General features: G+C 34.5%; 1 protein-coding gene across 5 annotated transcripts in view; it reads right to left on the reverse strand.

Moving 5' to 3' along the window:
* LRBA (LPS responsive beige-like anchor protein) overlaps positions 1 to 12,125 on the reverse strand; it is a 514,593-nt gene that overhangs the window by 295,839 nt on the left and 206,629 nt on the right. For all 5 annotated transcript variants that reach the window (XM_084884876.1, XM_084884872.1, XM_084884875.1 and 2 more), the window contains one exon: positions 3,496 to 3,662. In XM_084884876.1, the coding sequence (XP_084741002.1) occupies positions 3,496 to 3,662 (167 nt within the window). The remainder of the gene's footprint in view (positions 1 to 3,495; positions 3,663 to 12,125) is intronic.

Consider the following 12,125-nt stretch of genomic DNA (forward strand, 5'->3'; position numbering starts at 1 on the left):
TATTCTAATATGATTGAATTTATATGAAAAAAAAAAAACACACAAAACTACTATCATTCTTTGGATAAAACACAAAGAAATTATTCTTAAAATAATTTAATCCTCCTTACGAGAATTTTGCTCATTGTGCATATTTCTTTTAACAGGCTTGAAATAGTTAAATGCATTACAGCTACAGTATGACTCTCTAATGCCATTTATGTTTTCTAGAATTATGCTAAGTGAAGAACAAAGTACACTGCGTTAGTCTCATTTATTACAACCATGTCCATAATTTACAAGCTGATTATGCAAGCCTCATACAAGGGAAATCATAGAAGAGTTAACCACTGTCAAAGAATGGTGAGCCAGCATGCATTTTATCAACCATATTTTCCTCCATAGCTAACCCCACCCCGCCGCCAAAAAAAAAAAAAAAAAAAAAAAAAAAGAGCATCAATATCTACAAATTCACTTTAATGGAATTAATATTGAAAAGGACAATTTTAAGATAATTGTATTAAAGGCATTAAGAAGCAACCAGGAGTTCGAAATAAGTAACAGTTGAATGTCACACAGGACTAAATATACTGACAAAAGAAAATACTAGCATATGGCAATGAGCTTTTTTTGCTACAATATTGTTCCTAATAAAATCTAAGTAAGTTATGAGATTGAGAGAGAGAGAAAAAATATCGATTCACTAATATTAATTTTCCTTTCGCTGAGATCTTTGTTGTTGCTCTTAATTAAAAATACAGACATTTAAAAGCTAGTACCCTGACAACTGTTTTCATTTGGGAGGGAAAAGTAAAATGTTTTGTTTTGTGGATTTTTGGCAACTTTAAAATTTCAGAATTTACTTCAGTTGTATAGAATAATAGAGTTGATGCCTATGAACAACTTTGATATAGAAACAGTAATTATCTCTACATATATACATTTCACAGTCCATTTAGTTCTCCAAGATACTTCACTATACCAAAATTATTCAGAGAAACAATGCTTTCAGGTTGGTAGCACAGATATACTTATGCTATAGAAAGGTATAGCTATCATGAGAAAGAATTTTGATGTCATAACAAGGACACACTTGGGATAAGTGAAACACTCATTGTAAGTTACCTATAAGTTTTTAATTTTAAAATTATAAAATTAATTTTAGGTTTAAAAATGCTTTTTAAATGATTAAACAAATATGTATTAGTTCCCAATTGGTGCATGGCAAAGTAATATCCTAATTTATTCAGTGACTACATCAAATCTGAAACATTAAAGTATCCTGAAACTAAAATTCTCAATACAACTTCCCAGCCCCAAACACAAACCCTTAGATGTTGCAAGCTAAGGCACCAGAGAGCTCTGACCCAGTAATTCATGTCATTTCCATGGCTACTCTTGCAGATGACTTCAACAGCAGTAGGACTAAAACAAACAAACCTGGTTCCTGCCTTTATCCATTCAGTTTTATTGCCACAAGTCCTTGACCTGCATTCATTTTTTTGAACACCAAAAACGACATGCCCAAAAATGTAATTAATTTTATTTAAGTACTCTACATAATAAACATCAGGAGTTCTATCTACTCTATATTTTCGTTTTACATATTTGCACTAAAAACAAAAACATCCCCTATGTTCACTGCAGCACTATTTATTACAGCCAAGACATGGCACAACCTAAGTATCCTTCAACCTATAATTAGATAAAGAAAATGAGGTACACTCTGAAGATAAATAAAAACATTATAAAAGTAAAAAAAAAAAAAAAAAAAAAAGAAAAAGAAAATGAGGTACATATATATAAAATGGAATATTATTCAGCCATAAAAATGATGAAACACACATTGCCATTTGTGACAATATGAATGAATATTGAGAGTATTGTGCTAAGTGAAATAAACAAAAAGCAACAAACAAATAAAACAAAACAAAACAAACTCATAGACATGGACAGCAGTATGGTAGTTACCAGAGGGAAAGGGGGGTGTAAGGATTAAAAAGGGCAAAGGGAGTCAAATACATGGTAACAGAAAGAGACTAGACTTTGGGTGGTGAGCATACAATGAAATATACAAATGATATATTACATAAAATTGTATACCTAAAATTTATATAATGTCATTAACCAATATTTCCCAAATAAATTTAATTTTAAAATATATAGAACAAGTGGCTTTCAACTCAAATAGTTTCAAGTTCAGCTTTTAAAATTTTAAATTATTTTCCATTCACTGGAAAATTTCTAAAGCTAGACTTCAAAGTCTGCAAGACACATTAGATGTTTAAAATACAAGTGAAAACCAGTTACACCTATATAATATGTAAGCAATTGACTATTTTCATTTTTTGTCGTCTTCTAGCAAAAGTTGTACAGAAATGAGGAATTCAAAAATATCTCTAGCCAAGACCGGTTTGGCTCAATGGATAGAGCGTTGGCTTGGGGACTGAAAGGTCCCAGGTTCGATTCCGGTCAGGGCATGTACCTTGGTTGCAGGCATATCCCCAGTAGGGGGTGTGCAAGAGGCAGCTGATCGATGTCTATCTCTCATCAATGTTTCTAATTCCCTATCTCTCTCCCTTCCTCTCTGTATAAAATCAATAAAATATATTCAAAAATATCTCTAATGGCAAATAATAGAACTTCTTCATTAACATTACTTAAATAAGTCAAAGCATATTTCTAAGATTTGTAGCATCAAATGTTTTAATCCGACTAAATTTCTCAATTTGTCTAAGTTTTGTAGTTCTAGAAGGTAATTTAATATTTTGTTTCTATAGTCAGAAAAAAATAGCATGTTCGATTTGGTAATCTTAAAAGAAAGTACATACAGTGAATAAAATTTTAATCATTTTTATCATAATATCCTTACAACTTGCAACTCAATCAAGAAAACAACACAGCCGAAACCGGTTTGGCTCAGTGGTAGAGCGTTGGTCTGTGGACTGAAGGGTCCCGGATTCGATTCCGGTCAAGGGCATGTACCTTGGTTGCGGGCACATCCCCAGTGGGGGGTGTGCAGGAGGCAGCTGGTCGATGTTACTCTCTCATCGATGTTTCTAGCTCTCTATCTCTCTCCCTTCCTCTCTGTAAAAAATCAATAAAATATATTTTTTTTTAAAAAAGAAAAGAAAACAACACATACTATGTTTTCAAATGTATGTGTTAAAAATTCGAAAGTATAAAATAGGAAATATTACTTAAAATAAAATATTGTAATTATATAAATTCTAATAAAATCACTTAACGTCTTTCCTTAACAGTTCACTTCAAAATGAATAAATATATGAGTAAATAATTTTTTAGAAGTAGTTGAGGAAAATGAAATATCTGCAAAGATCTATAGCTGCACCCATACTGGTTTTCTCTTTCCCCTTTGCTTCAAATTCATAGATGGTAAAATACAAAATTAAATTACTCAGTTCTTCATCTGGCCCTGTTCATATCCAAAGCCATTTATCTAAACTACGCCTCCTACATAATATCAGGGGCCAAATCCTAAAGGTATCACTTTACCTCACTGCAGAATTTCCCCAGGCTCCATGCTTGTCTGTGAGAATGTTGATAATTTTCTGGATTAGTTGAATTGCTGTCACATGGTCTCGATATTTAGCTGCTCTTATCAAATGATCACACATCTTCTCATCTTCTCGCTTGTCTGCAGAATACTGTGCACAGAGTGACTTGAACAGAAAAAAAGGAAACATCTATTAATCCTATAAAAAATATGGAAAAAAGCTTTAAAATGCATCATGAAATAATCTTCAATATGAACTGAACCAACCAAACATTTAGTTACTTTTATATCCCTCATTGACTGAATTAACTAAGATTTAGTGATATATTATCCGTACAATACCCCAATAAATTATTCTCTGAATCTATTTATAAAATACACTCAGAAGTGGTCAATATTTTAACAGAAACCTGAAATATAAAAGCAGCTAGTCAAGGGAAGATGCAAGGCCACACATTATAAGCAGTATTACAAAGCACTCCAAGCAAAGTGAGTAAGAGAAAGAACAACATGAGTTAGGCAGCTGCATTATTTGGTACTGTGCAGTTGTGCTAAGGAGTTCAGTTTGATTCTAATATAATGTGATACTAGTAGAAGTTTTTAAGCAATGAAGTGTTGCGATTTATATATTAAAATGATCACTACAGATGCCATGTAGAGAAGGGATAAAAGAAAGAGAGACCAGGTATAAGGCCTCAGCAGAGGTCCAGAAAAGAAACTATGGGCGGCTTCCAATAGTGAACAGCTAGTTCTTAACACTGTGAAAAAAATGAAAAACAAACAAACAACAACAAAAACCAGTAAGGCCTTTTAAACCCTAGCTTTGCAAAATGGACCAGCAGCACTAGAGTCACCTAGAAACTCAGGGAAAATGCAGAATTATAGGTCCCATTCCACACCTACTAAATTAGAATCTGGATTTTAATAAGATCCCCAGGAGATTCATATATTATTGGTTTGTAAAGTGCTGTCTTAAGACATAATCAGTTTTGCCAAAAAATTTTAATATTCTCAATCACCAGTTTTCAAGATGTCTATTTCTTTTCTTCTGGAATTCAGATACTCCTGGTATCATGTTAATGCTACACCACCTAGTTAGTTAATTGCTTAAAACAGAAAAGCAAAGATTAAGGTATACTTGATTCTTGCTGCTACTCATATGGTCTATTGAAATCCACCCTGCCAAATTACAAGCTCACATACACATGTACACACAACCTATGGTAGGTAACAAAAATGTGATATTGGAATAAATATAACAGACTTATGTAAGTGATATACATTGTGCTACCTGCCTTTGCTACGGTATACCAGTTATGCCTACATAGATTGTTGCCACTTAACTAACCCCAGCACTGCCCTAGCAACAAGAGGGCCCTACTTTTCCTAAACTAATGCGAGTAAAATCCCTCCCACACTGAAACATTGGCTCAGGGAAGGGAGCTTGATCTAACCGGTGCATTACATGAAAAGGTCAGGATTTTTATTGGTATTTCCTTCCTTCCTCTTAGGGTGTAAAAGAGGAAGCCCATAATTCCAGAAGTTCTGAAAGCTTTCTCTGCACTATGAGGAAAGCTAGCCTGAGAATGGAGCCAAACCCAAAGGGATCAGAGCCAGGAGCATTATAGAAATACAGAGCTTATTACGAATGGACCTATGAACCTCTGGATCATAGACCGGCCTATCTTTTGGCATTCTATGACTCTTTTTATGAGAACCTCTAATATCCCATTCAGTCATTGTAGCAGTATGAACTAGGTTTTGTATTCCTAACACAAAAGCAACCCAACAGACATGGTGTTTATGTACATGCAAAAAAGATCAAGTAATGTCTTAGTCTGTGCAAAACACTTGGCTATGGAGATCAAAGGTTGGATTATCTTGATAGCCTCTGCCCTGGAGAATTCCCATTCTGTCTAGATTGGGAGGAGGGAAGTGGTAATAAAAGTATATCATTCACATTAAATCACTGAAGCTACAAATGCGTTTTAACAGGAAGACTTGCAAAAACTAATGAGAAATATTCAAAATGCTATGAAGAAAGAAAAAGGAAGATTGTGAGAACTCATTTTGGGATTGGAATAAAGAGAACCTTAAAGCAAAGGCAAAGCAGAAAACTTTCAGGAAGGGAAAAAACAGGACAGTTTGATCCAATTATAAAACACAAGTAAAAAAAAAAAATTCTGAAATACATAATGAGGATTGAAAACTGCCACTAAGAAACAGAGTACTATATATATATATATGAATATGTAGTGTGTGTGTGTGTGTGTGTGAGAGAGAGAGAGAGGGGGGGGGGAAGAGAGAGAGAGAAAGAGAGAGAGAAGAAAAATAAAAATCTGCTTAAAGTATCATCCTTGGTAATATCTCCTGTCAGACTTGGGCAACTAACTCGAGCTCTTTTGTCAAACTGTCCTCATCTGTAAAATGAGAGGATTATAATGGCTCTAAAAATTGGACAATCAGGAGATTTGGGACCTCTGGGAGCTTAGTTTTTGTACACTGATAAGAGAAACTAGTTCTTTTATTTAAACCTTCATGTGGAAAAAATAAATCATGTTAGAAATTAGATTAATTTATAAGAGATTAAAGGCAATTGTCACATGCTATATTAACGACTGAGCCAAACAAACCAGAGGATATAGTTCAGCTTGTCAAAAATATGATTTGATCAAATAAAATGATTAAGAAACACTTAAAAGGTAGGGGTAGAACGAAACAAAGAAACAGTAGTTTAAGTGAAGATAGTGAGTTACTCAATGGGATAAAAATGTCAACTGCTGTGTGATACTTTCAGAGATTTACTCCAGAACTAGGCAGCACTTTAGAGGTTATATCAAATCTATCCCAACAATATACTGAAACAAGTAGGACAAAAGGGTAAACATTTGCAGAATTTTTATACCTACAACATTCTCTACTATATCAATAATCTGCCTTTGTCTAACATAAGAGAAAATTTAAATTATTGATGGAAAATAGAAAATCACTGGCTTATATACTCCCCTGAAATACCATATGACTTCATATTAAATGGTACTAAAATCACAAAGAAGTGCATTATTTAATAGCCTATTATTTCTACCTTTTTATTCATATTAAAATAGTTTAACTTTGCCAAGTAACATTTTATAAGCATTTGATAAGCTGTAAAAGTTTTTTTCTGGAAAGGGCATAATCCTAAAAAAGAGTCCAAGGTAAGCTAAATAGTAAAATGGTTTAAAGTGTTCTTTAATGGATCCTCCTTTACAATTTAAACAGCAACTTTTCATATCTGACATAAAATCTATAGATATAAATCACATTAAGGGGCTATTCTTTCCTGATTATCAATCTCTGTCTCATTGTGGAACATTAGAGTCACATCTGACCTTAAAACATGATAAAAGGAAACCAAACACGAATGTTTTGTAAAGATATAATGAACTTGTATCTATTTTTAAAAATATCTATAAAATGTAATTTGAGCACATCCTTATTAAAAACCAGTAATATTCTATGTGTGACATATCAAAGTCCAGTACATACAGATCATAAATATCTGCTTCAAGATCAAATCTATGTTACTTATTGGTGGGTTATATATTTGTGTGTGTGTGTGCGTGTGTTTAAAGATTAACTGGAGGTATTCTAAGAAACTCTACCAAAATGTACCATCTATCAATAAAACCAAGGGCAGATCTAATACTTTCATTCAGTTTTATTTTATGTCAACTTTTCTGTTTTAAGAAACACATAAACTAGGTAATATGACATCACAACAATGAATGCAAAAATATCTGAATCTAAAATAAAAAAATGAAACAAGCATCTTGGGAACTAACAATTCAAATATATTTGATTATTGCTAAAGAAATCTAAGATTTATTACCAAAGCATTAATAAATTTAAAATAACATAAATAAACCCACTTCTTAAAAGAATTTCATTTACTTACAGAGAAAATATTTTTTTTTAAATAACCAAAGGGAGAAACAATTTAGACTGGCCATTTGTAACTTTATTCTGGCTCTTTAAATGTAAATGAAGAAATAAAGGTAACATCACATGTAGTCTTTCCTTCCAGATGCTACATCTCCACCTAACTTTACTATCTGTAGTTGGCATTTTCAGAAATAAGTGAACGTCAAATTGAGCAGATTCCTCCAGTTTCCTCCTATTAGCTTGCTTATCATCCTTCTTGGTGGTCAAACTTTTTTCTTTATTATTCCCTACTAGAGGCCTGGTGCACGGAAATTCGTGCACGGGGAATGGGGGATAACCCCTCGCCCAACCTGCCCCGTCTCACAGTCTGGGAGCCCTCAGGGGATGTCCTAATCTACAGCCTGGCCTCTCGCTGTGGAAGGTGACCAGGCTGATCAGGGGAAGGCACCATCCCATCACCCCACTGTTGCTGCTGCCTCTGGCTTCCCATTGCGGAAGGCAACTGGATGATCAGGGGAAGGCGCTACCCCCATCATCCTGCTGTTGCTGCCACTGCTGACCCTCGCAGCCACTGCGGCTGCCAGCCCTCCCCGGTCCTACCAGCCATTGCATAAGACATCTGGTCTATCCAGTCTAATTAGCACACTACCCTTTTATTCATATAGATTATGAAACTATGGCACTTTCTCAAGGCTTTGTGAAATTTATCTTGGCAATATTATTCACTCCCATATCACCTACTAATATCAATTTGAGTCATGGCCAGGTGGCTCAGTTGGTTAGGGCATCATCCAGTACATTAGAAAAGTTGCAGGTTTGATTCTGGGTCTGGATGCATTCAGGAGGCAACCATCAAAGTCTGTCTGTCTCTCTCTCTAAATAAATAAGAACATATCTTTTGGTAAGGATTAAAAAAATTAAGATGGTAATTTGAAGGAAAAACTAATAGAGCAGAGAAAATTAGATTAAAAGATATATAAGTCTAAAGGTCCTTTTGATTATTTTAATATTCTCACCTGAGGATATGTTTTTGGGGGGGTGGGTTCAATTGATTTTAGAGAGAGGGAGGGAGAGAAGAAGGGAGGCAGAGTGAAACATCACTGTGAGAAGGAAACATCAATCTGTTACCTCCCATTCACACCTTGACCAGGGATCAAACCAGCAACCTAGGTATGCATGTACCCTGATCAGGAATCAAACCTGAAACCTTATAGGAAGACAATCCATGTAATTGAGCCACCTGTCTAGGTCAAGGTCTGTCCCTTTTGATTCTTTATCTGAATAGATAGTGTGAAAAAATATATGAAAAGTTCCAAATATTTAATTGGAAAATAAATAATTCATATTGAAATAACTTATGGGTCAAAGATGAAACCACAAACAAAGTTAGAAATATTTGTGGGAATTGACTAAAGCAACAGTTAAAGAAAAAATGTGTAAGATAGAGTAAGATATAAACAAATGGAAGAATATACCATTTCATGGGTTGGTAGGCTAACATCATTTAAATGTCCATATTACCGAAAGCAATCTACAGATTCAATGTAATCCCTATTAAAATACCAACAGCATATTTCACAGATATAGAACAAATACTCCAAAAATTTATATGGAACCAAAAAAGGGCAAAGGATTTGAACACACTTCATAAAGAGTATACAAATGACTAATAAGTACACAAGAAAAAAAAAACTGAAATAAAAACCACAATAAGCCATCACTATTTATCCACTAAAAGGGCTGTAATTAAAAAGATCAACAATGCCAAACATTGGCAAGGATATAGAGCAAATGGAACTGTCATATCCACCTAGCTGGCTGGAGTATAAAATCCATAACTACTTTAGAAAATTATTTGGCAGTTTCTTATAAGTTTAAATACAGGATGTCCCCAAAAATGTATACACACTTTGAATAACTGTCAAGATGATGTTTATTAAAATACATTTTATTTTCAAAATGTTATAGAATCTACTGAAAAGTGTACATTTTGGGGGGCACCCTCTATATAGTTACAATAGCACCTAGCATTTTCACTCCTAGATATTTCCTCAAAAGAACATATTTACACAAAATATATTATATGAAAATGCCCCTAGTTCTTTTAGTCATAAAGCCAAACACTGGAAATGACCCAAAATCCACCTATAGACAAGGAAATAAACAAAGTATTACAACTCAGCAATAAAGAGACAATTGAGTGATACACACACAATGTGGATGAATATCAAAAACTTTAATGCTAACCAAAAGAATCCAGACATTAGAGTACCTACTATATAATTCCACTTATGTGAAAGTGTATATTACGTGAAATTATAACAACAGAAATCAGATAGGCAGTTGCCTTGGGTTGGGTCTAGGTACAGGATGTGTGGAAGAAGTTATCACAAATAATTACAAAGGAATTCTCTGAGATGATAGAAATCACAAACAGGAGAAATAATGTATAGCTTAATCTATACTAATAACAGAGGAATATGCAAATTGGCTGGGATGCCATCATATAACGACCAATCAGGATGGGAGTGGGGCCCTGGTGGAGAGCTCTCAGCACACCTGAGCTAGGGGTCCAAAGGGCATAGAGAAGAAGGGAGAGCAGACAGGCAGGTAGGGTGATCAGGCCAGGAGGGGAGAGCAGATAGGCAGTTAGGGTGATCAGGCCAGGAGGGGAGAGCAGATAAGGAGTTAGGGCAATCAAGCAAGGAGGAGAGAGCAGATAGGCAGTTAAAGGGATCAGGCCAGCAAGGGAGAGCAGTTAGAGCCATTATCCAGGCAGGCAGGTGAGCAGTTAGGGAGCCAGTGGTTCTGGATTGCAGGAAGGCTCAGGGTGGGCTGAGGGATACCCCCCCAGCACAAATTTCATGCATCGGGCCCCTAGTATGTAAATAAAATAAAAAATAAAAGCACAATGAGGTACTACTACAGAACTAATAAAATGCTAAAATAAAAATCACTTATCAATTTGTATGAAAATGTGAATTAATGGGAACATTGCTTCACTTTTGCAAAAACAGTGAAGCAATATCTATAAAAATAAAAACATAAATACTTTACGTCAAGTAATTCCACCCTACCAAAAGGCATGAGCATGTATACCAAAAGGCTTATAAAATAGCCAAAGCAGAATTATTCATAATAGTTAAAAACAAAAAACAATCTAATTACCTATCAATAGAAGAAATTATGAAAAGCTTATGGTCTACTCATGTAATGGTAAAGTATACAGCACTGAAAATAAAATAGGAAAATGTGCTATAGCTGGTTAGGCTCAATAGACAGTGTGAGCATTGAAGGGTCCCAGGTTGATTTCAGGTTAAGGACACATGCCTGGGTTGCCAGCTCAATCCCCAGTTAGGGGGTGTGCAGGAGGCAGCAGATCAATGATTCTCTCTCATCATTGATATTTCAATCTCTCTCTCCCTCTCCCCTCCTCTCTAAAACCAATAAAATTATATTTTAAATGAAAAATAAAAAATTTTAAAAATTGGAAAATGTAGCAGCCTGAATAAATTTCATGACCATGATGTTGAACTAAAATTACAACATCATCCCTCTGAGGTTGTGGGTGGAAAGAGATCAACCAAAGCATAGCACATGAACACAGACAATAGGTGTTGAAGACCTGAGGCAGGGTAGGGGGGCAGAGGGGACTGAAGGGAGTCAATGGGGGAGAAAGGGGACATATGTAATATTTTCAACAATAAAGGTTTTTTTAAAAAATCATTAAGCAATTATATAGGGTATGTCCCAAAATAAGTATACGCTTAAGCTGCTGATAGCTCAATTCTGAAAATGAAATGTATTTCAATAAACACTGCCTTTATAATTTTTCAAAGTGTATGTATAGATTTTGGAACACTCATTATAAAATAACGTGCTCTTTTCTACCTCCTCTCAGGTTAGCCAATAATTTTCTACAGAAATTAAGAGAATGGAGGTGGTGGATGTCCGCTGTTAATAAAGTAAAATGCAGTTCCTTTGTAGAGTAAATGGAATCAAACTACACATCATTCCATCTCAGGAGATATATTTCTACCTTCTTTCTTTCTCATGGCTACAAACAGAGTTAGTTAACTAAACATACTTTATAATAAACACTTAAGTGTACTACCTTACTTCCCAATTTGTCTGAAAGCCACACTACAAATTACTTGTCTCACTGGAAAGCATTTAAAAGGGAAATCACCTAAGGGGCAGAAAATTAAACAACTTTTAAATATTTCACTTTTGGAGGTTTTTGCACTTGATCCTTTAAACTAAGACTTACAGTCAAATTTGAAGGAAAAAAGAGTTATCCACAGAAATCTTACAAAGACTCTTGAAAAGCAGACTTAGAAAAATGAAAGCTTAAAAACCTCTATAGCAACGAAAGTCAACCAATGACATTGTGTGACAGCCACCTTTAATTCTGAAGTGATTTCTGTGTCATCCAACGACTCAAAGTATTGATTTCTCTCAGCATGAAAAAGCCGAAGCCAATGAAACAGATATAGCATCATCCCACCCGATAATAGCATTCAAGGTTAAAACAGGCAGAACACTTATCAAAGTATCTCTTCCATTTCTTACTGTTTTAATGGATGGATGCAATGTGTTGGGTGGTTTATCTTTATAAACTGCAGTCTTTAAACAATATTTTTAAATAATTTGAAGAATAGGTTCTAATTTTTTACTGTAAACTATTTTAAAATGCCTTAAAATG

The sequence above is a fragment of the Pipistrellus hanaki genome (assembly GCF_964339955.1).
Source record: "Pipistrellus hanaki genome assembly, chromosome: 5".
NCBI lineage: Eukaryota > Metazoa > Chordata > Mammalia > Chiroptera > Vespertilionidae > Pipistrellus > Pipistrellus hanaki.